We start from the raw sequence: 26,389 nt of genomic DNA, 5'->3' as shown, positions 1-26,389 counted from the left end.
ACCATGACTTGACAATGTCAATATAAAATATTACAAAATAATGCAGTGAGAAAGAAATTTTGTAAGAGTTACACGGGTCCATATCACAGTTTACATATCACCTTGCTTTTTTGAAATAAAAAAGGTTCAGTGTAGTATGTTACAGTCTATACATGGAAACTAAGCTGCAAAAACAGTCTAGTTTTTAATCACTTTCTTGTAATTTTAGGAAAACCAACACACTGACATATACTCACCCATTCATTCAACAGCAGTTTACGCCAACCTATTCATGCTGAAGTTATAAAAAGTGTTTCAACTTAGACTGCTTTTGAATGAGGCACAATACATGACAGCCAATCACAACATATGTCATTTACATGTCAGTTTTAAAGGATAATTATACTGTTTTTTTCTTACTTCTGCGTAGTTCAATTGTTAAGGTGTAAACAATCTCACTCAGAGTGGTTTGTAAAATCTAAAATGTCTTATTGTAGAGAAATAATTCACAATGTCACAAAAATAGCCTTATTTAGTATCAGTGAACCTACACGTGAGTTTTTATATGTAATGTTGATGGCAAAATAGTGGTAAATCTGAAGAAGAAAAAAAAGAAAGTCTTCTTTAGTGACTATTTTGTTTTACAACACCCTGCATGTACCTCTCCACCATAAACGGAGAGAATTAAAAATACATGGCAAAATGAAACTATCCTGAACTAATGTCTCAGGCTTCAAGCAATGCATTTATAACCATATTGTATAATAGCTTAGTAGCCTTTAGAGGCATTATATTCTATGGACATCTGTTCCTATCACCACAACTCTGAGTTTGTCTAGAAAAGAGCATTTCTCATCAAACCATTCTGAATTACTTTGTTTACATCTCAACTACTGAATTATGCAGAAAGCAAATTTGTGAAATTCCCATTTAAAGGTGCAGCAACACAAACAGGCTGTTTAATTGTAATTTGTAAACTGTGAGACAGTTTCGAATATGGTCATGGTAAAATAAATTATGACTGTTTTTGGTAAATAAAACCACACAAAGCTTAGGAAATCACAGGAAGGGCCCTTTGAGAATAGCTTTTTGTGAAACTGTTTGTGTAAAAATCTAATAGGTAGGGCTGCAGTTGAGCAGCTTCTTCTATCAATCAAACGAAGCCATTGCTCTGAGGCCATGCCCAGGCAGAACCACTCAACACTGACATTGAGCCAGCCATCAGTGCACAGCAATCAAATCATTAACTAATGCCACTAAATAACAGAGGTCTTGGCTTTTTAATTCTATGAGGAGGCCAAAAAGAGTAGAGTTCTCATGACTGATTTTAAGCCACGGAACCCAGGAAAAACGAGGTAGTTTTCCGAGCACCAAAAAAAAAACCCACACACTACACCATGTTCACATGTACTCTTAACAAAATGTCTTTAACCAGTAATACAGTCTGCAGCATTGCACACAGACACATGATCACTGTTAGAGTGCTGCCCCATGTACAGAATACTAAACTTCTAATGATTTCACAGATACAGAAGAAGCATTAATTAAGGGCAGAGGTATATCATGTGTAGAGAGAGGGCTGTGGCAGCCCTCCTGGCAGAGCTCCTCTGTGCGGGAGCTTAAGATAGACGAGTAAGGAGGGAAGGGCTAAGGGTGATACTGCTACACCCATAAATCAACAGTCAGTTGATCAGGCCTGATCTGGCACGATGAGATCACCGTCACCACAGCTGAGGGTCACACACCTGTTCTGTAGGTTTGCTCGTCAATGATCAGACTGAACCAGCACCATGAAACACAAATGAACACAAGCGAATGCTACACACTGCATACTGTGCGACAAAGTGATTTAGTGCAGTGTAATGAAAGCTGCAAGACTTACAAAACAATCATGAAAAACATTCCATACTGTAATACAGATATTCAATGCCAGTCAAATATACAGTTTATATTACAGCTCTCCGCATCAATTACATTAGTAATCAAGTAATCCACATGTTTGGATGGACAAAAGTCACATTACACACTTTTGCAGTCTCTCTAGATTTTACGAGAATTATTCAACAAATGCAGCACAAATTATCCTGTTCTTCAAAAGCAAAGACGATGTAAATGTAACTGACCAACATCTCTCAAGATATATCTGGAGGCCGACTGCTAATATGAGCAGCATGTCACTCACAGATACATCACGCAAGAAATTCAGTTCCAAAGGCAGTCTTCACTACAAAGCTATGTCTAATGCTGGACATATCTCAGCTGGATCAGCTTACGTGCCAGAAATATTTATCGGTGTCTAAGTATATCTATTTTCCAACGTGCAACAAGATAGTATTTAAAATTAAGCATATTAGCAAGACAGCATCCATGAAATGTTAAGATGCTATACCAAGTCCAGTATTAATTTCCATGACTTGTAGACATACATGTACTTTGCCTTTTACATGTTATATAATACAAACAAAAAGTAAAACCAAACAACTGTTGTACAAACAAATTTATATCAACTGGAAACTGCAGGACTGGGTTATGTTGAAACTGCCTGCCCATAGTTTCATCATTATGATGGTGGATCGGTCTGGACTCTCCACAGGCATTATTACAGCACTCCTGTATCATCCACCCATTTATTTAGGGCATCATAAGCCAGTTACACCTGGAGGGCCAAAACTAAACAAACCTCAGACTCATATCATGGAGATCTTGCAAAATTGAGAAATATGATGGCACAGGCCAAGAAAACAGTTGTTTAAAGCTGTTAGGAAGAACATGTAAACAAAGGTGCTTGGGTAAAAGTGCTTTCACCCCTCTTTAATATTTTTAGCTGTATCTGAGCCAGCATCCACTGGCATTACAGGGTCCACTTATGACATGTGGGTTTATGTACTAAACAAAATAATCATAACTCATTTTTCCATGAACATTTTCCAACCTCTCTTTATCCCTTAGAATTAAACAGATTGTTCTTGTTACTGTGACTTTAAGACTGATATATGTAAACGATCCCTGTTCTGACTGGCTGTCGTGTCTTGTGCCTCATTCAAAAAGCAGTCTAGATGGAAACACTCCCTTTAAATTTAATGTGAATGAACAGGGCTACGCTGCTGTAGGCTGAATAGGCAGATATGTGTAAAAGTATTGGTTTTCATGACATCACAGAAACGATGCATTGAAAATTAGCTGGTTTTGCAGCTTAATTTCCAAGTTTGGTGTGGAGAGTGAATCCGCCCTGTTAGAAACTACATTGAACTTATTGCTGTATTTAATCTTAAAAATTAAGAAAATATTTTAAAATGTATACAGTACTGTGCAAAAGTCAGACCTTTCATTTATTTAACTTCCACTCAAAATGGCCATAAAGTGCAAGTTACTAATTTTTCAGCATAAGAAAACATTTAGCAGAAAATTACACAGATGCATCATTAACTAATTATAATTCTAGGCTTAAATCAGTATTTAGTGTGTCTACATTTTGCCCTTATTACAACTTCCATTCTTTTCAGGAGACTTGCTTTCAGTTTTTTTAAAGAAATCTACAGGGATATTGTTTTACACCTCCAAACTTCAGTCTTGGAAGTTGGTTGCATCTTCTGCTTTCTCATGAAAATTTAATAAACAAAGGGCGGTCTCTGACTTCTGCACAGTGCTATATGTACAATTTATGTTTACAAAGACTCGAGGATTGTCTCATCATGTTTCTTAAAATGAATGACAAAAGCTCTGCCATGTGACAGCCCAGGACACATCATTCAGGAAAGCACCGGTAAAAAGGTGCTCAGATGTTAGTACTTGCTTTTTGAAGTTCAGAAACATTCTTGGCCATAAATGTAAGTCGATGACACCATAAGTAATGCAGGCAATGACAGGCCTTTGTGAAACAAAAGGAAAGAAAAGGCAGCAGTGAAAGGGTTTAGAGCAAGATTGCCTGGCGTGTGGCTATTTAGCAGGCTGAACTTTCATCAGCTCTTGCTGACTTAACCTTTAGCTGCTGGGAAACAAAGTGCCGCTCTCAGCCTAGAAATGTGTGAACACAGCACTGAGATTAAACAAATGATGCTAGCATAAACGAGACAGTTGCCATTTGAGAAAATGAGCAAAATCGCAAGACAAAGCATCTCCCTTCTAAACACACTCTCAAAAAATTAATCTACACAGCAAGTCTGGCCAAAACAGGGGCTAACGGCACCTGCTTACTGGACGTCTGGTTTTTGAGGGGCAATTTTCACCAACTTGCTTTATCTCAAACATGCTGAACAGATTTTCTTTCACAGCTTCCCTCCTTTTTGAAGCCTTACAAAAAGGATTTGGGTTCTAATGGTCACAAGATCCAACACTGTGCTATTTGAGAGACGTCCCACACTGTAGACAGTAGGTCTGAACGGGTGCCAAATTGACATTCGCCTGCCAATACAATCTGCAAATGGAACGGAACAAAAACAGCAGGGAACACTGTGGCTCAAAAATAATCTCACAATCAAACTTAACACATAAGAGCTGCTAGTTGCAAAATGAAATTCCATTTCAACACAAGTGATATGGAAAGAGAGAGGGAGAGAGAAATAAAGAGACAGAGATGTATAATGAGTTCATTATACAGAGAAAAAAAGGAGAGAGAACAAAGAATGCTAAACTCTCCAAGCCTCAAAGCCACATTAAAGCATTTTCATGCTCTTTTTCAGCAACCACTTGCATGGATACAGAGACCCTCAAAGGCCAGCGTGAGGACAGGCCTAAACGCTGTCCTTTCCGCTTCAATTCATCAACTCATAAAGCTTACGTAAACCACCTTCATCGGGGGAAAAACAGACCCCCGCCTCCCCTAAACTCCGCCTCCTAGCACTGACAATCAGGACAAATGCTCCACTGCCTGACACCATTCGCCCCTTTACCTCATCAGTTCAGCTGCAGTGTGATAACAGGGTATCATGGTGAAAAACAAGGAGAAAAAAATGTGAGTGCACAGCCATGAAAAAGCTTTTTGGTTTTTTTTTTTCCTGTAAATTTGTGTGGGGGGTTTAAATGCCACCCTCCTGACAACCCTACTCTTGTCGTTTTTTTCCTGGCTGGCTGGGCACAGCTGGGCAGTCCCAGCGCATTCATTCTGATTCACCCCCCACTGAGAAGAACGCCACCCTGAACTGCAATGCTGAGAACTGTCTGTTTCTTTGTTTTTGTTGACATTGTTTATTATCCATCATGACTGGCAGTTAAGTTGTTTTCCTGTCTGATCTGTGGGGGCCGTTTGACCTCCTGATCGAGTCTGATGTGTCAGGTTGAAGAGTGAGGCGGCCGAGACAGGGCGCAGACAGCTATAATATCCCATTCATTCTCTCTCTCTCTCTCTCAGCCTGACTAATTTCTGTGTAATCTTCTGTCTAGCCACAAAATAAAAATAAACATTACTATTTTTAACATGCTTTTACTTCACTTTTTTGCTCATGTGTTCAGATTCAGTTGGCTTTTTGAGCAAAGACATGATGTCAGATTAAAGGTACACTGGACTAAATGATATTTTTGTAATGCTACTTTTTTACATTGTACAGAAACTTCAGAACTTTCCTGTATTATTCTACTATTATATTATCATTCATTGTATGAATGTTTAGGTGATGCTGGGCAACTGTGCTAAAACATCAGCATCTTTTTTTGCATTTGTAACCTTACAAATAAGTGTTCAACTTCTTTGCAGTGCTTATTCAGGTAAATGTAATCTTAAATGATACATTTTATAAATGTTTAACTATCAGCTTTGCTACTGTACACATCTGTTCTGCCAAAAAATATAAAAAATAAAATAAAAAAAAAACAATAATCACCATCTATTTGTAATTCCCATATTGGTGCAATTTCCAGATATTCTTATTTACTAGTATACTTCACTGTGACAGGCCTACTCACATTTTAAGTGTAGTATCTGTGTGATAATGGTGCTGCACTTGATCTTATACCAATGTAGGGGTGCTTACCGTAGGAAAATGGCGTCTGTGAGATGTCTGCCTTTGATTCATCGTACCTCCAAAGGTGATTCAGTTCCCTAGAAATACACAATTAATTGGACTAAGTGATAAAACACAATAATAACACTCCCCAGGTGAGTATATATTGAGAGAACATATCCCAGCAGGTTTTCCCTCACACCCACCCATTTCAAAAGATTAAGTTAAATCCACAGCCTGGCACCAACACCCTCACCCAAAACACTGCCTCACCATGCTGAAATCTGATCCCACCCCTTTTTCTCACACTAGAAACATGAGTGATTTTAGATCACTGGCTGTGCAGGAACTTAATACTTTAAAATGACCAGTTTCCTGTGAATTGTTCATTAAATTACTACTAAAAACAGATTAAAACTTTAACAGCAACACTTAGTACAAAAGGCAATTTACAGTATATAAAAGTGACAACACTATGAATGTCTAGTGAGTGAATGTGTTTTTAAAGTACTAACAAACAAATTCTATGTTTATTTGTCATTGAAATTGTAAATAACTGCGGCACTACTACAACTAAAATATGAAACCATGAAAATATTGATGAACATTTGTAACTTTATTTATTACAACAAGATAAATATTTGGATCAAGCAATTATATATAATTACTTGACATATATACACAGACAAACTTTCAAATACATTTAAATCCTACAACAACAAAATATTTTCAAGTTAGAAGGCCCAGTAAGCTCTAAATTTAGTTCAGGATGTTGCTTAGCATATGGGACTTCACCACATGAGAAATACACTGAAGTTAAAACCCTCTGTACCTTTTATGATGCTACAAAAAATCTGAATTCATAGCTCATGACCAAAGATATGACAAAGCTGGGTATGAGAACACAAAGTTATAGATGAACTTTCAGTGCACAGGTCAGGTTAAGAGCAGAGGAAACTGGAATATGAATTTTCCTTACTTTGAGGCTCTTTTGCCCTTAACTCATCAGAAAATCAGAGATTTGTTTTTGCTGACAGCATCCCAGATTTCCGAATCAGAAGTTGAAAGCCTTTTAATATTTATCACAGATATGGTAATAAAGATGCCCCGTGATGCCTGAATATTTGTAAAACTACAGTACTGAGGACAGCAACCTCTTCTTGCATAAACTTTGGATTTTAATTCTTGTAAGCTTATGCTATATATATATATTTATATATATATATTTAACTCTGTCTACAAATATCTGATAAAAAACACTACAAAAGCACTATTCTGAAAATTTGTTGCTGTTCATGAATACTATGACAAGTTTGTGCCTTTAAGGAGATGTTTAGCCACGTTTGTGCTATAACGGCAAAGTCAAACAAAACTTAATAAGCTTTTACCATATCTTAACATCAGGCTACTGTTGCTTAATCCACAGTGGTGGAGAGAAAGAGAAGGAAGAATACAAGACTGTGCAATGTATTATACAATATATCCACAATAACATTTTTGGAAACACAAAATTAGCCTGCACTGTGAATATTTTGGTGATCTTAATGCATTTTCATGATGCACATTTTATACATATTTGAAAATTGTGTCATGGTTCAGTTTCCAAAAGACCGCCACAGTGATGTGACTTGTCTTGTGAATGTGTGTTAAACCATATTACCAACACCTCAAACAATAGCATAACTAACAATTTGCACAGGGCACAAACCCAGCAACCTGCACAAGGAAGGGTTTGATTCCCTATTCAGGGGAAAATAAAAGCAAAACTGCTAAAGCTGAATATGTTTGCAATGTTAAGCTGTAAAAAATGGTTTGTCAGTTCAAAATAAAAACAATCACTTCATGTGGTAACAAGTCATTAATCTAGTTTCAACCAACTCAAATAAATACTTTGCTTAAAACATCAGTTCATTCAAAGTAATTATTCTTATTTGTATAAAACTAGTTAAGTTGCTTATCACATGAAGTAAGTTTTTAGGTTGAACTGACAAACCATTTTTTCCTGTATAAGCTGCTCTGGACTAGAGGGTTTGCTAAAAGTGTAGATGTACTCAGATGTTAATATTCTGAATCTGCATATATCGTTTATTCCTAAAAGGTGGAAAAAAGTTAAGATGTACATCTTCATCCATACCATGGATGTATGTGTAGATGTATATCTGAGAAAATAAAAAATTAAATGTAAATCTAACAGATGAACCTTTGCTATGCTTTTAAATATATTTAAAAGATATCAAATAAATAAATAAAAAACTGGTGTGTGACCTTGACAGAAATGTGCATTGTATATTCCACTTAAATTCAAATATCTTAAATTGGGGCCTTAAATGACAGACTTCAGATTTTTAAATGAGCACGTTCTGTCACATCATCAGTTGCCTTTTATCTGAGGAATGCTGCCAAGTATAGAAGACAAATCAGTGAGCCTGTAATTTACTGCAACAAGCATTATCATTTCACTCTTCTGCAGGTCATTATGGAGAAACTGCATAAAGCACCTAGCTTTCACCAAGTAATAATTTAATGTTTGGTTTGTAGGTTGTGTGATTATTGCTTGTGGCTTTGAAATCTGAATAAAAAGTACCCTCCACTGTCACATAGATTACTATAGAAAAGAAAGTCATTCTCTAATTGAAGGTCTATGAGCTTTCTCTTTTGGTCACGTTCTTTACCACCTGCATTTTGCTCAAGCAAATGAACACAGTATACACAGTATCAAACAGCCACAGTAGAAATCTATTTTGTATGTACAGCACCAACCAGCACAACGCATACGTGAAAACAGACAAGGCACTGCTTATGCGTACAAGCTTGCACATTTGATTGCAACTGTAGTTTCATGTGCACTCATTAAGTTAAACTATTCCTTTTAGTTTTTGCACTGCAAGTCTGGAATGAACAGCAAATTCACCCCAGAGGAATATAACATCTGCAATACAAGTAAAAAACTAATTTAGTTAAAAATGCCAAATGCAGCAATCCATCATAAAAAATTTACAAGAAAGCAGTAAAAATCTGATTGAAAAAGACCCACCAACTCCATTCACTAACCCCCCCACCACTAAACATATATTCACTGGATAGCAGGTTTAATCAGTGTCATAAAAAAAATACTGCAACTGCCTCTGTTAATTACCCACAAATAGCAGCAATTCAAGGCAGCAGCGAAATTATGAAGCTTAACAAAGACATTAGAAATTAAAAAAATGCAATAAACTTTATGAATGAAAAATCTATCATTTTAGGTAATATTGGAAACTCAATTTTTCACGTTTCACATTTCATAACGCTCAGATTTAATTAAAAGGCTTTGATTTCCTTGGAACAGTATTTGTTTTCAGACAGATAAGAAGCAGAAACCATCTGATCACAAGATTATTTGCAAAAGTGTGGCAATCAAATGGCCCTAACAGTACCATCCAGTACTTCTGTGGGAAAACAAGTAAACAAACACAAAATGGTGAGGTAATGAAAAACAATCCACACTGAACCCCCTCTTACCTGGACATGTGTACCTCAGGAATGGGCCGAAGCTCTTTGCTGCCTAAATTCTCCACCACAGGAGAGTCCAAGTTAGTTGAGCCGTTGCTGAGCCTGTCACTGCTCTCGTAGCCAGACTCTGTTCGCTGGATCTTCCAGTTATCGTTTCTTACATTGAGACTGCTAATTGTACCTTTAGTCCTCTCCTTTTCACGGCCTTCCGAGTCCAGGGAGCTCCGGCTGCCCAATTCGAGCCGCTGCTCATCCTCGTAAATAGTCATCAAACTTTTTGGTTTGCCTTCTTCACGTCCAGACCAAGCTGCATCACGCTCATAGTGTGTCCTCTCCTGTCTGGGATTCTGTCGTCGCAGGCTGGGGAGAGGTTGGTCATCATCATTGCTGAGGATGCTGTCTACATTCAGGGCCTCTCTCAAGGGCCTCCAGGCTCGGGCACGGCGGAAGCGCGAAGCTCCACTGGGCTGATCTCGTGAATCCTGACTGCTGTCTGTGTCATAACCATTGGAGAGGTCAACCCTCGGAGGGTGGACAGGGACACGTGGCTGGGAGTGTGAACGTGGCGGGTGGGCTGCATGGCTGTTTGCATAGGGTGGGCGCTCTGCCCGTGTCGGGCCCCTGCCTTGACTGCTGTAGAATCGTGACTCCACATTTTTGAATCCATTCTCAGGAGGAGAGAGCGAGCGTGAATAGGTCCTGTCTGAGGCTGCATCTGCAGAAAGAGAAAAAAAAAGTTAAAAATAAAAACATTTGATGAACTACAAATTGAACAGATACACAAAACTAAAAGACAATTTAAAAGAAAATACATGAAAATACATTAATACATTACGGGTATAATTAGCTAGCTAACCACTCTTATGTTAATGTAAGTAATCACATACAGCCTAATATATCACGTGACCTACTTTATTATGCTTTATGTTATACTGCACTGTAAATCTGTGACACACCAGTCTAGATTTGTTACAGAATCCGTTTGGATTTGTCCATTTCCTCCCTTTGTTATGCAATCCTGCATTTTCTGTCCCACACCTGGTATTTAATCATTGCCATTTCAACTTTAATATATACACCACAGATTAAAAGTTTGGAATCAAGTTTTTCAATAAACATAAAACTGATTTGGATGCAGACAACTTCACGGGTTTCAGTTGCTTAGTAGGAAACTAGGAAGCCATAAATAAAAATGAAGAAATGTTAGATGCGTCTAACATCATGTACAGAGTTGCATATGGTTCTAAAATTACCAAGAAAGCTGCATAAGTTTTAGTAAAATCTGAAGTTCTAACAGAACTTACACTAGTGTATTCCTACTCCTGAATACTCCACTCTTTTTCTATGCATTGCATGTTTAGTGAAGAGCTTTTGAGGAAGGGGCTAAAATACAAGAGTCAAACATATCCATCTCTGACAAAGGAAGCATGCTCTTCCAGCTTCAATGACCCTTACATTGATGAAGGTGGAAGAGTGACTCTTTGGGCTGAACATTGCTGATCTTGGCATTATCCTATAGGCTGATAGGTAGTTTCGCTGCTGTAAGGCTAATGTGCAATGCTGTGTTGTCACTGTGTGGTTGCCAGGTCCACTGACCTGTCCTGTTCTTTGTGTACAGGGCTGCTGTAGAAGGATTTTGGCCAAGGGACCTGGCACAGACCTTTATTATGTCTTCAGACAGAGCAGTAGGATGAGTGCCAGCGGATGCTGATGGTCACCTATGCACGTCTGAGATATTTATGGGGAGCTTGTGTATGTCTGTCTCTCTGAGGGTGTGTACATAAAACCAATGTTGCCAGGTCATTATTTTATTTAGAGGAACCAGCATGTGGGTGTGCATGTCTTCTTTTATTGCTTAAGCTAGGTCACTATAGATTATTTTAAGGATAATTAAAACCCAGAATCTTGTTTAAAATTTCAGTGTAAGCATAGGTGCAGTTCTGCTCTGTAGGCACCATGACCTTACACACAGAGCTCTATTTGTGGAAAGAATGGCATGGTGAGAATTTTGTTGCTAAAAGCAGAAAATACTGGATCATATATCAGAGGACAAAAAAACAAACAAACAAATAAACAAAAAAAACACTGAAATGCAACCTGATTTTGTAAGAAATCTAGTCTAAAATAACAAAAATAGGACATAAGAGCAGTGAAAAGCCAGCTAATAGTCATACTTGAATTAGAATTCAAGTGACTACAGCACAGTTTTCATTTTTTGTGAAAGTGTTACTGAAAAAAGCAGGAAAATGCAGTAAAACCTTTTCATCATGTTTTTTTTTAACACTCTGAGCATACAAAAGGAAGATGGAAGAGAAAGAAAAAAATAGATTCATCCCTTCATTCAACACATTTTCTTTTTTGCACTGCTACTAAAAGGCACACACTGGGTACACACCATTCTACAAAAAAGATAAATGGAAAGTTTGTTTAAAGCTTAGTATTTTAAAGAAAAACCTACTGGACTGGTATCAGTACTGGCCAGTACTTGATGTTACAGTATTGCTATCAGAAAAGTGGTATCGTCTTATTTCTGTATATTACTAATAAAACAATTCAGCTTGACTGCAGAGATTACACTGCCTGAGGGCATTAAAGCAAATGTAAGAAGTTTATGGCGTGACCTTAGCGCAGTGTGGCATGCCAGTGTGAACAAACACAAAGCGATAACACCTTGACACTCATACCATGTCTATAAAGCCCAGCTGCTCAATGAAACAGGACAAGGGAGTTCAGTGTTTGACATCAACTTACCCTCAACACTTACACTAAAGTCACACTTTACTATGACACCCCTATAATGACTTTCCCAGACAAATAATAAGACAAGCACACAAGTTCCACATTACCAGCACACCCCAACACACATTACCATTACTATTATGGTCTATTAACAATTCAGGGCAAAAGTAACATTAACTTATCTATGGCCCCATTAGGCTAGTGGCAAAAAGCATACTTTTCCCTTTTATCTCTTTAAAGGAGTCAAAGGTCTCACTGTGTACCTGATTTGGTGTGTGTAGTTTATAATGCATGTTTTGGCACTTTCACTTGTGTAAATGAAGAGGAACATTGGAATTGGGCTCTCAGCTCACAAAGACACTTCAACGAGGTAGAAAGTACAGAAGCATTTGAGTAAATGTGCTGCAGTGACAGTTATGTGATATGGTGTGCTAGCTAATATTGGCTGGGATGCTGCATCAAATCACTAAATATGAACGTACAGGGCTTTTACTGAGGGTAGGTCAGCCATTTACTTTCATTTTGCTGACTATGTTGGAGAATGACTTTAAATCACTTTTAAGTGCGTGCCTGTGTGAGTGTGTGCATGTCTCTGTGTGTGTACAGACTTGTGTGTTCATGGATTTAATACCCCAGAATGAGGGCAGATTCAAACTTTGTGTCAATGCTCACATTAAATTGCAAATGCAGAGCATGTGCCAAATGTCTAATTATGCTTTACACTGAATATTTTCCATAAATTCAGAGAATGCTTTGAAACGTTTTTTAGCACAGACTTGACCTTGGCACTGCCAATATCTCCAAGTTTACATGGTAAGTACCTGGTGTGGGATCTGTTTCAGTGAAGATCATGTCATTATTTCAAGATTCAACTTAAGAGGAAAATAAGCTACATCTTTCCCCATTCATTCCTGTGAATTCACACAGGGATGTAACACAATGTATTGTAGCGAGTTGTATCACAGTGTACCATATTGTATCACTGTACCGTTGCATGCTGGCTTGTGGCTAGTGTGTATTAGCTTGTGGACAGAGATTGTCAGCGCACTCTGAAGCTGTTTTTTCAAGTACTGCACTTCTATAAAGTTAAATGCTCTAATAAACTGAAACTGGAAACATTAGGATTAGTGTAAGGCACGTTTTCAGACACTACTTATCAAAAATGTATCGATGCCTGTCCCTCATGGCCACATGGCAAAGACTTTAACATTGTTTTAAAGTAACTAAGTCAGAAAATCAAAGTTCAAGAAAACATTAGGAATTGTCACTATTGGATACATATTTTCTGCAATTAAGTAAACTTGTTTGTGTTTTAATAAAAATATGACTTCATCTGTGTACAACTGCTCAAAGCTGTGACTGCTAGTCATGTACTGGATAACTTTTTTTAGTTATGCTCAAAATCAGCTAAAATCGTCATTACCAAAACATTTGGTAAAGTTTCGGTAGTGCATTTTTGTTTTTCACTGTGCCAAAACAGAATGTTCAATCTTTTTTTGTAATAATCATAATTAAGTTATAAAAATCACTCAAAGCAAAAGGATTTTAGTCTAAAGTCCAAGTCAGTTAAAAGTTCAAAATGTGTTTTTAACTCTGGCTTTGAACCAAGAAGTGTTAAAGACTTGAACTGGGTGCTTATCTGACTTGAATTTAATGTATAGAATATGTGTTGCATCATAACAGCAGTGAACATATTTCTGCGTATCTCAGTCTCTCAGTCATAGGCTGGGTGCGTATTAGGCATTGGGAATGTGGACAGATTACTGGACTGCAGTGCAGGGGCTGGAGCGCACGTCAGAGGTAATCCGTGTTTTTGACACTTCTCTCTGACCTCAGGTTACATAAGGACTAGCAGAGCTGCATGTTCCCTCTGTTTAAGAGCTTCTAGAGTGTTCGCGACCACTTTAAACCTCAGTGGTTCTTCCAATTAAACAATATACTTTACATGTCATTTTCAGTTATTCAGTTGAAATAATGAACCTATCAAAGAAACAGAAAGGAAACAACCTGGAATTTTTAAGTTCAGCATGTCTGTGCATTTCCATCTTACCTCTGTTTCTCAGTGTTTCAGGCCTGTGCTGTGATCTGTCGGAGTCTTTCTTCATAATATTGATGTTGCGGGCTTCTCTTGCCATCCCTCTGGAGAGCTCTCGGAAGTAACCCTTTGGATCACTGCTTATCTTCACTGCAAACAGAAAGATATGTTTCTGTGTGAACTGAACAGCCAAAAAAAGTTTTAATTTGCTGTATTTAACATATTGGAAAAAAACAAAACATAAAATGTGGCCTGGGCAAAAGTTATGGCACATTTTATATTTAATGTTTTATTATTTTCCAATATGTTAAATAAACAGAAATCATGCACAAAGATTAGCAGAAACGAGACATATTTAAGTGTGAGGATGTAGAGAACGTGTTAGTTTTTCATTTAGAAAATCAACAAAACGTAATTTGACCATGGGTGTTCAAACTTTTGCATATGGCAGTATTCACTCCAGATTTATTTACTACTTCTTTGAGAAGCCACTGATCTAACAAACCACAAAAAGCATTCAACAGCATCTACAACGAGTGTCAAAACCTGTACCATTCTAAAGTCTATAGTGTATTTTTTATTTATTAATTCTGTCTGTATTGTCTGCTTCTAAGAAGAGTCTCACAAACTTTGGGACGCAGAACTTGAAAGCTTGAAGCACATCAGTGTCACAAAACTTTGCTTAAACAAAAGAGGCACAGTCAACAGCATATTGTATACTTGCGAGCAACGACATCTCAATCTGAAGGCACCAGCAGCTTGTCTACATAAGTATTCATAAAATGTTAATGTATCCAATTTTAAAATGTCAGCTCTGTTTTACAGCTGCCCCATAAAATCCCTACCCAGTGCCTTTATGCCCTCAGTGTATATTTTACAGTACATTATCGTATGTCTTAAGCCGAACATCACTTGGATGGCAGGAAAAAGTGTGGCTACTGCACTCTTTAAATACACCCTCGAGGCTTCTTGGAGAGCCAGGAGAGACTTAAGTGCAATCGATGTGTGTGATGAGTGTGTGCGCATTGCTGCATTTTGCTGTGTGAGGAGAAAAGCAGTCAAGTGTTGCAGGAGTGAGTTAGACTGAAGCTTCTTTCAGTAACACCCCTCAACACCAACTTGGCACTTTAGCGGAGAGAAAAAAAAGGAGCAGCAGAGAATGATACAAATCGTTGTTGGTGTTTTTAATAATATAATCAATCCAAAAATCATATAAATCCAGTAACAAATTTAGTTATAATGTGTTTTTAAAAAGAATACCATAGCATTATAAATTTCAGTGTGTGTAAGTCCACTCCCAACATCAAATCTTGAAAATGGTCTAGAATGTGTTTCGGAATGAATCCCCTTATTTTTAACATACAGTCCATATACAGAAACTAAGCTGCAAAACCAGGCCGTCTTGAATGAACTGTTTTCATCATGAAAATCTGCACATTTACATACATCTGAGCATTCGGCTATGCAGCAGTCTATCCCTGCCCATCCCTGTCAAAATTAAGTTTTTCAGCCCAGACTGCTGTTGAACACAGGTCAGTCAAACAATACAGAGGGCATTTACATACAGTAGTCAGGAAGTTGAAAAACAGTCTTAATTCTAAAGGAAAAGAAAAAGTTCCGAAAATGGTCATGTAAAAAGTAATTATGACTGTATTTGTTAGAAAACCACAAAAATGTTAAGCGGAATTCAGAGAGGCAAAAAATAAAATGCAAGAAAAAATGTAGGATATGGCCCCTTTCAAACTGGAAGCTCCTGAATAGCACAGCGAGAAAAAAGGAGAAAAAAAAAAGACTTGCTTTACTAAAGAATATTATTGCATACACCAAAAGTTGGGACTTTAAAAACACAAAAAAGTGATTTCAAAGTGATTTAAAAAAAAAAGCGATTAAAAATGATCCACTTTACCTGTTTTCAAATGAAAACAGATTAATGACGATATAGAATTACCTTATCAACATTATAGTCCTTTTGTTAACATACACTCATTCTGAAATTGATGCCTGAAGCTTGTTCAAAAAAAGTTGGGAGAGGGACAATTTAAGACTAAGAATGTTATTAAATGTTTAAAAAACACAACTTAAACAGGTGATGGAGCCTCAAGGAAATTCATAAAGTAAAACATAAAACATAAAATATTGTGTTTCTGTACCATTTTCAATTTAATGCAGGTAAAACAGAATTAATCACTCACTCCTTTCTGTTTTTATTTTTAATATTAGTTTTATTATTTCACACACTGCCACAACTATTTTTGGAATTTGGTTTCTATAAAATCCAGAACCAACCCTCAAATATATTCCTGATATAAATGTATTATCCTCCTCATTATGCTGTAAGAATGAAGAAAAAAACAAAAAATAAATAATCTTTATCTAAAACGTTCTTCTTCATAATCAGATGCTTAAGATGGAACAGCCTCAGTAGGTTCAGAAAAGTGACAATTACTCAAAGCATACAAAGTTAGGGGAGGGAAAAAAGGAAAGAAAAACAAAAAAAAAACCCACCACACAATGCAGTCTGTTGTTCGGCTAATTTCTAGATTTCCTACAAAATTTAAGTCAAAACAGCAGGCACAGCAGACACAACAGACTTCTAACCAGAGTGACGCATGGTATGTGAAGATATGTTTAATATACTTGAATACATTTCTGCATCCCATATTATGCTTGTTTAAACTTCTGAGTCCCTGTTTTTGAAATTCAGACGCAGCCAAGCTTTACTGGTTTTATACTTCTGAGCCAGAATGAATACCCTCCACTGCTTGCGGACAGAAAATACATTACAAAGTTTAGCTGAAAGCTTTTGCTCTAGGAACAACACGAACAATAACAGAGAAGGCATTAAGCTATTATGGGTGGTAATAAGAATGGAATGCAAAGTAATAAAATAAGAGCCTATGCTTCTCCCCTGCAGGTCTCTTTGTTTTTCTCTTCTAAACACTTTGAAGAAACCACTACATTACAAAATAAAACAATGAATATCCACTAGAGGGGACACCACTAAACATTTGAAGGACTGCACTACACTTTAAAAGGGACCCACAGCTATAATGGGTGAAACTTTGCAGATTATACAATATAAGGGGCATTTCTTCTCCCCAGTCCCCCTTCTACCTGAGATTAAATAAGGTCAATTAAAAAATGCCCACTATCCACAAGAATATAGACACTACATTTGACAGATGTCACCAAGCTCTAGCGAGCCATATATACATATTTTGGACCTGCTACTCTCTGTACAGGTACTGGACGGAAATATTAAACTTGTTAACAGACATAACCTTATTTATTTGTTTGTTGCTTAATTGCTTTATTGTTATTTCACCATTTTACTTTTTGCATTTATAACTAGGTTTGGTACTTTGACTATTTTCTTTTAATCACATTTTGTTTCAGTATCCAGGCTGTTTATTCAGTATTGTATTCTTGGCATTGCCTTTTGTACTGACCTCAAAAGGTCAAAAAATAGAGTTGGGGGAAAAACAGCCCACAATTTGGGTTATGAAGTTATTTATTCAATTAATTAACTATGATGCCTCAAGTAGCACTTTTGAAAAAGGTTCTAAAAATGCTGAAACAGCATATGAAATGCCAATAAAAACAGGAACCAGCATTAGTAAATCCACTTTGACTAGTGTTTAAATTAAAACAGTACAAAAACAAGATATTTAATGTTTTATCTTATCAGCTTCACTGTGTTTTGTAAATAAATTGATGCTTGTAAGACATTCCAAAAGGTTGGGATATGGACAATTTAAAACTTTTCAAAAAACATCTTAAACAAGTGATGCAACCATGGTTGGGTATAAAAGAAGAATCCAGAAAAGGCCTAGTCCTTTAAAAACAAGAATGGGTTGAGGTGTACAAAAAAAATGCATCAGCAAATAATCCAACAGTTTAAGAACAACTTTCCTCAATAATTACAAGGACTTGAGGTGTTTCACCCTTTACAGTGCATGCCATCATCAAAATATTAAGGGAATCTGGACAAATCTCTGTGCATGAACGACAAGGCAGAAACCAAACCATGAATGCCTGTAACCTTCAATCCCTCAGATGGCACTGCATTGAAAACATGCTTCTCTAAAGTGTATCACCACATGGGCTCAGGAATTCTTTGACAAAACATTGTCAAACCTAAATATGTTGCTGTATCCATAAATGCAGGTTTGGACTGTACTATGCACAGTGGAAGCTTTATGTCAACAACATCCAGCACCACTAGTGACTTCTCGTGTTATGAGCTCCTCTGAAATGGAATGACACACAGTGGAAATGTGTATTGTGGTCTGCGAGTCAGCCTCACAGATTATGTATTGAAATAATGGACATTGTGTTCTCTGGGATGAAGAAAAAAGGACCGCCAAGATTGTTACCACAGAAAAGTGCAAAAGCCACATTCTCTTAAGGTCAGGTGTGTGACGTCTTGGATAATGAAAAACTTGTATATCAGAAGAATGCCAAAAAATTACGCTTTCGAAACTATCAACCTTCAGTCTTCAAATGATTATCTAGAGTAATGCAACACACTGGTAAACATGCCCTAGGATCGTCATAGGATCGCCTATGATCACAAGATTTTAGCTTAGCTTATGGCTAATTGTTAGGTAAATAATCGCAGTTAAGGATTTGTCTTTTTTTTCCATCATTTGCAAAAGTCTTAAATGGCCAAATTAGCCTTCTACACTCCAACACATATTTACTCAAACAAATGTCTACAGCTTCACAGAAACGTGTAGAGTCAACAAAGCTACGTTTGATCTTAAGAGTAAATTCATGCGTCCAATTCTAATTCTGCTAGTTGCAGCATCATATGACTGTAAAATCTAACTGTAACTGTGGAGAATGATTGCAGTCAACATAAATAATTGTGATGTTTTCAAATAATTGTGATTAGGAACTGTGACATTCCTAACATGCTCTTGTCCCAACCTTCTTAGATGCTACAGACATCAATTTTGTAATGAGCATGTCTTTACAAATCCACAATAAAATTCATAAGACATCAATTATTGTGATTTGTACCGTTTTCAAACAGGTCAGACAGAATTTACTTTACAATGTTTTCTGTTTTCTTTCCCCCCAACTTTTTGGGAATTTAGAATTGTATAAAAAATATTTTGTCTTAGTTCTGTGTTTCAGGGGTTTTGTTTCGAGTGTTTGGTCTCATACCTGGCCCTCTGCCTCCGCTGGTCTGGTTGCTGCCACGACTGAATGCAGACAGGGGCTGGCTCTTCTGCTTTAAAGTGCCATGACCTGACAATAGTGCAGCGAGGTTCTCTCGGGTCAATTCCAGCTTCTTACTGCTTGGCTGTGGAGTGCCTGCATGTGTGTGTATGTGTGTGTGAATGAGTGAAAGAGGCATGGAGAGAGAATAAGATAAATAAATAAATTAAGCAACCATGTTGAACTGACTACACTGTTGTGCAAAAATATTCACAAATGATGCAACACTAGCTAAAAGCACTGTCATGTGACAGTCTACCACCAAACAAGTCAGCAGTCAGGGCTTGTGAGGTCAACAAACAGCTAAACTCCCAGCGAGAGCACTAAGAATACTAGCACACATTACTTCCAAATGACTGAAAGCACTACTCTCAAAGCACAGTCCATCAGCTTTTAGGGCTGACCCTGGTCCAGGCAATTTTTTTTGCACTGTGTTGCCAGTTTCGTCAAAAAGCTTTCCAACTGTTTTCACAGGAACAGAACAAAAACTAGACATCATATTGGGAAGTCTATTTACAGGATATGTACAAGTTGTTTGGCTCTCAAAAGTGTTGCTTATTTTTTAATTATTCCTTTACTTCCTGTGGTACACTGAAATCTATGAGAGTTTAAACACTGAAGAGATTACATGTGGCACCAGATGAGAGCCATCAAAGTGGCAAATGAACTGACTGTCCTGGTTCTAAAATTAGAATACTGTAGTCAATTTGCTGATCAATACAAACATTAGCTCAGATTCACAGTATCGTCGCTGTCCTCTTAAACACCAGACATGCGGCCCTATCTCTGATCAGCCAACTACACAGGGAGCTACATTAGTTCATTTGTCCTTCTAAACTCTACACCTCCTGCAGTTCATCAAAGAGAGCTAAAGAGCATGAACGTCAGCACCAAATGGCACGTTTGAAACAGCGCTAATGAAAAGAAGCTATTTCTATCTCAGACCAACTGAGTTCACAGGGCAGAATTTTGTCAAAGAATGTCACCGAGCTATTGGGTAGCTGAGGTCAAGCTAGGACATTAGGCTTAAAATATTAACCGCCTCTCTTTCTTCAGATGACTTTTATGACTGCATCTTTCAATTTCCAGATGGTGAAGGCAAACTAAAGTTTTTTTTTTTTATTTTATTTAATAATAACATTACAATCATTATAAGACTCTGAATCTTAATCTATTAATAGTGGTGTAAATCTTTGACATCTTGGACAGGTACAGCACTGGGTGCTGACTCGTCATCTTATACGAGACATTTTCTTCTCAGTGGACAATGTGCCAACATGCTAGTTTGTCAGAGAAATATATTTCCATTGTTTCTAGACCTAGCTAACATCAGCTGGAGTAGTTAGCCTAGTTAGCAATGAAGCTGTGCTACACCTGCCTTCTCAATCAGGTCCTTAACGGATCCTTGGCAACATGCTCAGGCACTCATGTTTTGGAGTGGCACACTGTAATATACATACTCACTCACTCAGATATAAACAAAAGCATAACATTTTACAATCCTGATAAAACGTAAACGTGGCATTTCATTGAACTGTTTCTCCAAACGAAACAGAATGAATGTCCACCTAATTTCAGCATTAGTATACTGACATCTCAAAAGGCTAACAGGTTACTCATGCACATCTCTACTCAATAAGGGCTTGTTAAGCAGCTGGTCATTGGGATTACATGTATTAGAGCAGGAAAGCACTAAAATGTGCAGGACAGGAAGTACTCCATGACCACGTCTAGGAGTCACGTCTTTACAGGGTGATTCAACACATGAAAGCTCAGATTCAGCCACAATTTTATCTGATTTAATTATTTTGGTAAGAATCAGATTTTTTTTTAAAATGTATTGAATAAATACACAAATATTACAGAGGTTGAAACCGGGGTCATAAGACTATAATCAATAATAACATTCCAAAATCTATGCAATCACCATTGTCTGGTCTTATATTACACCACTATGCATTACTACCAGAAGTCAAGGCAAGCAAAATGTAAATATTAAGAGGTAGTGTAGTTAATATAGAAGCCCTGGAGAAAAAGCATGTGGTACTGCACCTGGGACGTCACCATTGACATGGCTCTTGTGATTGTTAGTAGTGTTTGTAGACTGAGAGGCATCATTGACGGACACTGCACTGCCCTCAGGGTTGGAGTAGAACAGCAGGAGGGGCTGGAAGTGACCTCGGATACATTTAGTAACCACATCCTTCCACCTGGTGCCCACCTATACGAACACACAAACGCAAGCATTTAATGACCATATTCTTCCAGAAGTCACCAAACACTCTGCCTCCCTACATACAAATGAACGAGAATTACAGTGAGAGTAAACAGGTATTAGGACACATTTAGTTTTGTCAGCTAATGAACTTCCTGTGCATACATGCACTTTAGTTCAAGAGAATGTATTTTGATGTTGTACTTATGAATTTTAAAAAGTATGTATTTATAAACCTAAACAAAGATAAGCTTAAAAACCAAAATAAAAAAAAAATTGATAGGGAAAAGGTAATCACACACTTAATAAAAAAATAATACATATAAGAAGTGCGCTATGCAAGATTTCTTCATTGTGCGCTCAGCTAATGATAAGGAAGGTAAGAAAGAAGACAGCAAATGCTTGAAAAGAGTTGGATGAGGACCTGAAAGCAGCTGAGACAAGAGTTACACGAAGAACAATAAGCAATGTGTGTAACCAAAGAATCAGTCAGTATTTGAGTGAATCTTCAAGCCATGAGAAGCAGTGCTACACTGTTATTTTCTCTTTGACTTACAGCAAAGTTTATTATTATAGAGATAAAAGCATGGATGGCTTGGGATGGTTCAAGGAAGTATTTAAGTGAGTTAATGAGTGTGTGTGCATGTGTGTATCAGGGACACACCACAACAGGCCACTCCAGGCAAACAGATGGAACCTTGCTCCTTAATTAACACAATAGGAATAAAACGTGTGTGCACACGTGTGTGCATTTCTCCGTGTGAGACAGAGAGTGAGAGAGAAGCAGTGTGAGAGGAAGTGAGATAAGCAGGAATGAGAAGGAGTGATCTAGGTGTACAAAAGCACACCATATGTATGCACACACATACAATGGATTTGAATTCTTTTAAAGATAAAAAGCAGGACTGTGTATTCATCAGATGCAAAAGATGCAGCAGTTATGCCTCTATAGTGTCTGTACATGTTGAAAATATTAATGAGGAAATATCTGAGGGCTGTCTAGGCCTTCAGAGAAGGCCTAACAATTTCTGTAAAATAACACTGTAACAGATCATCATGTAAACTCTGTAGGCAATGTAGTACTACACTTATATCATTAGTAAGTTTTGGGTTAAATTCTTGAAATACCCAACAGAAAAATGTACAATCACAGATTTTCTTTCTCATGATATGTAAGTAAATACAAACCAGTGAGCTTTCCTATTTGTTAGGATTTGTTAGAATTTTTTGAGAAAAAATATCACTTCTGGAAGTCCTATATACATCACAGACTGCGATTACAAGCAGTAAGCAGTAGCGTTTCAGTCAGGTAAAGTCAGTAAGTAGGTAAAATATGTTAATATGTCTGCTACAAGCTTTAAATAAACATGGAATGTCTTTCACAAGCTTCAAATGTCCATGTCTAACGCAGAACAAATGTTAATGTGAATCACCGTTAGCTTAGGGCTAAGATACTATTAGAATTCCATGGCACTAGCAGAATTTAGCATTATGGTAGAAGTGTTTTTTCCCTTTTTCTCATTTGTTCGAGTTTTGATATTTTTGACCTGAACTGAAGACTTAGTTCTAATAGTCAAGATTCATCAGTGGAAAATATAAATACAAAATAGAAAGGAAGGCTGGGGGCAGAGGCGAAAAAAAAAACTCACAGAGATTTAAAACCACTTAAACACATTACAACTCACTATTTATTTAAATTAGAGCCTGAATGCTCCTCTTCATTCACTATAGCTTTAAGAAAAAACACATAGGCTGTTTGTAAGCAAGCACTGTGCACGTGTGTGTCTGGGTGTGTGTGTGTGTGAGAGAGAGGAACAGAGGGAGAGAGAGACAGAGAGAGAGAGAGAGAGAGAGAGAGAGAGAGAGAGAGAGGTAATCCATCTTGGTGGGGGCGACGGGCACCTCCAGCCCTGTGAGAGCTGAAGTGCACACACAGCACAAGCACTGCACTGCTGATGGATTGATGAAGGGCTACAGAGCTTGGCGCCAAACACTGCACTGCACTTCAGCCACAAGCGCATGAGCATCACCACATACACACAAATGCATTACAACACATTACAATGTACACACTGATTTCTGTATGTTCATTTATACGGACTAAAACTCTGACAATGACGAGAATTAACATAACCAACAGAGAATTGGCTGTGTGCAATTTGTACAAATTTACTGTAAATTTACTTGAGCTTTCACTAGTGCGCAGTTATAATGAATAGGAATAAATAGCCAGGTGTGCAGAGCAACAAGGAAACTGTTTGGCAACGAGAGCTAGCTGGGTTCTTTGTTTCAGAAAAATTGTAGGATGTACAGTACGTACAGTACTGTGCAAAAGTCAGAGCCCACTCTGCATTTATTAAAGTTCAAGCTATTCATTTTTCAGCATCAGGGAAAAAAAAGAAAATACATATTTAACAGAAAATAATACACAACTATTATAATCTCATTTTCAAGTACGGAGTGTGTCCATCCTTTGCCTTTATTACAGCTTTCATTCTTTGCAGGAGACTTGCCTTCAGCTTTTCAGAAAAATCTACAGGGATATCCTTCCACACCTCAGGAAGGTCTTAGAATTTGGATAAACTTGGTTGCATGTTCTGCTTCTACTGATCTAAGTTCAAAACCCAAAAGGCATCCAACAATATTGAGGTCTGGGATCTGGGATGGCCTGTCCATTGCTCTGAGAAACCAGCAGCTTTTTTGTTTTATAAATAGGATCTTCTCAGCAGTGTGCATTGGGTTGTTATCTTGCTGTAGAAGGAATTACTTCCAAGGCAAACTGTTTACAGGGGGTACTGTGTGATGTATTAACATTTGTTTGAAGTTAGTATTCATGATGCCTTCAATCAAAAACAAATCATCACGTCCTGATATTGCTGTACATGCCTAAACATGCACTGATCCACCATGATGGACTTACTGCTGTAGACATGATTTAAGAGTCATGGCTTCACCAGCATACGTTTAGACTCATTAGTCCATATAACCTTACTCCACATCTCAAACAAATGTACAGTATCTGACTTTTGCAAGATTCTGTATGTATATGTATAAATGTGTGGGTAGATCAATGTGTATCTGTACAATATGTACTTAATGTGATGTTTTAAAATTAAAAGTAGAAGAAGATGTGGTTGTTTAATTTTTGTTCATAATAAATGGAAAATATTATTCTCTCTCTCTCTCTCTCTGTGTGCGTGTGTGTGAACCACCAACCTCTTTGACTGTGGCATCGTCAAAAAAGACCCATTTGGAAGACTTTGTGTGGAAGGCGAAGGAACAATAGTGTCTACTGGAATAGCAAATCATTCCAACCAACTGCAGATCAATCTTTTTGGCATGTTCATCTGTGACACGGTAGAAGAGCTAGACAGAGAGAAAAAGAAGAGAGTCATATGTGACCATATAATTCTTGATCTGACAGCTGTTTTAATAGCTGATATAGACAATAGTTTCCCTGTCACTTAAAGATCGCTGGCATATGTATTGTACAAAGAATACAAAAGCCTTAATGACTTATGGGAGATCAAATATCTCCTCTATGTCTGCAATTTTTAGTTCATTTTTATTTAACAGAATCATCAAGTTGTTGTATTTAAAAGTTTTGTATTATTACTCTTCTTTAATTGTTAAGCACTGTTAGGGTTTGGTTGGGAAAAAAAAGGCTTCTTGAAAACAGCCAATTTCAAATTTGCATGTTTTGTCTAGAACAACCCAAAAAAAAAAAGATTAGCACTAACATACTATTAGAAATCCCATAGGGGTATCAGCAGAATTAGCATTGTTATAATTATGTTTTTGTATAATTTTCTTGACCACGTTTTGAATTTATGGATCAAAGTGAATGCTTAGATCCAACAGTCATGGCTTGCCACTGTAGAATACTGTGAGCTTATTTTTCTCCCTCATGCACTAGTTTTTGTCAGGAAAAGTACAATTGTCATTGCAATCATCTTCTATAGAAAAAAAGGTGCTTGCACAGAGCCAGGGTCACTTTCTCCTCAACCTCCACTTTTTGAATTGCTGGTTGTCTTCTAAAGCATCTGAAACAATGGTGCACAGCGCAGGAGGGGAACTATTTTCCTGTACACCCTCCACCATCACATGAAGAGCTGAGGCATGAATCAAGGCCTTTGTAGTGACTCGTGGGCTTCCGGCAACACTAATCCACTACTGGAGTGTGTTCAGATCCAGAGAAGGGGGCGTTAGGAAGAATGCATGCTTTCTTGCCGTTAGGGGGAAAAGTGTTTTGAGTACAGCACTTTGGCTTTGGACTGCAGAAGATACAAGAATATAAGTGCATAAGCTCTTAAAACCTACATACAATACCAAGCTCCAGAGCTATACTCTACTACAGGGAAAAATGAGTACACCAGATGACCAGAAGTCTGGTCATTAGTGTCGGCCAACTATACCGCTGATACAGTTACACAATCTGAGCCTTATAAAAGGGGATAAAGTCTGAGTTCAATTCTCACATATGCTCTGTAGCACCAAAATAAAAATGGCTCTCTGTCCAGTTTCAGCTGTAGCTCCACAAAAACAAACACAAACAAACAAACAACTATCTCTGTGATATTAAAGAAGATCTGGTTACAGACGTTTAAGTGTAAAGGCATGTTCCTGGATCTAATCGGTTTTACATAAAGTACAAGATTGAAATAATTAGTTATCTAGTATTAACAACAACAGCATACATTCTTGTAAAGGAACTAAAGAAAGATGACTTGTTAACTCATCAAAAACAGCTGTTATTGTTGTTGTTTA

The 26,389-nt window shown here is 37.4% G+C and overlaps 1 protein-coding gene across 1 annotated transcript in view; it reads right to left on the bottom strand.

Moving 5' to 3' along the window:
- LOC118825452 (inactive ubiquitin carboxyl-terminal hydrolase 53) overlaps positions 1–26,389 on the bottom strand; it is a 54,883-nt gene that overhangs the window by 7,333 nt on the left and 21,161 nt on the right. Inside the window, 6 exon segments of the mRNA XM_036596043.1 lie at positions 5,946–6,013; positions 9,417–10,122; positions 14,197–14,331; positions 19,354–19,503; positions 21,460–21,628; positions 24,839–24,988. Coding sequence (XP_036451936.1) covers positions 5,946–6,013; positions 9,417–10,122; positions 14,197–14,331; positions 19,354–19,503; positions 21,460–21,628; positions 24,839–24,988 — 1,378 coding nt within the window.

This window comes from Colossoma macropomum, unplaced genomic scaffold (assembly GCF_904425465.1).
Source record: "Colossoma macropomum unplaced genomic scaffold, Colossoma_macropomum, whole genome shotgun sequence".
NCBI classification, from domain to species: domain Eukaryota; kingdom Metazoa; phylum Chordata; class Actinopteri; order Characiformes; family Serrasalmidae; genus Colossoma; species Colossoma macropomum.
The sequence above is the reverse complement of the archived record's forward strand: the minus strand, read 5'-3'. Positions and strand labels throughout refer to the sequence as shown.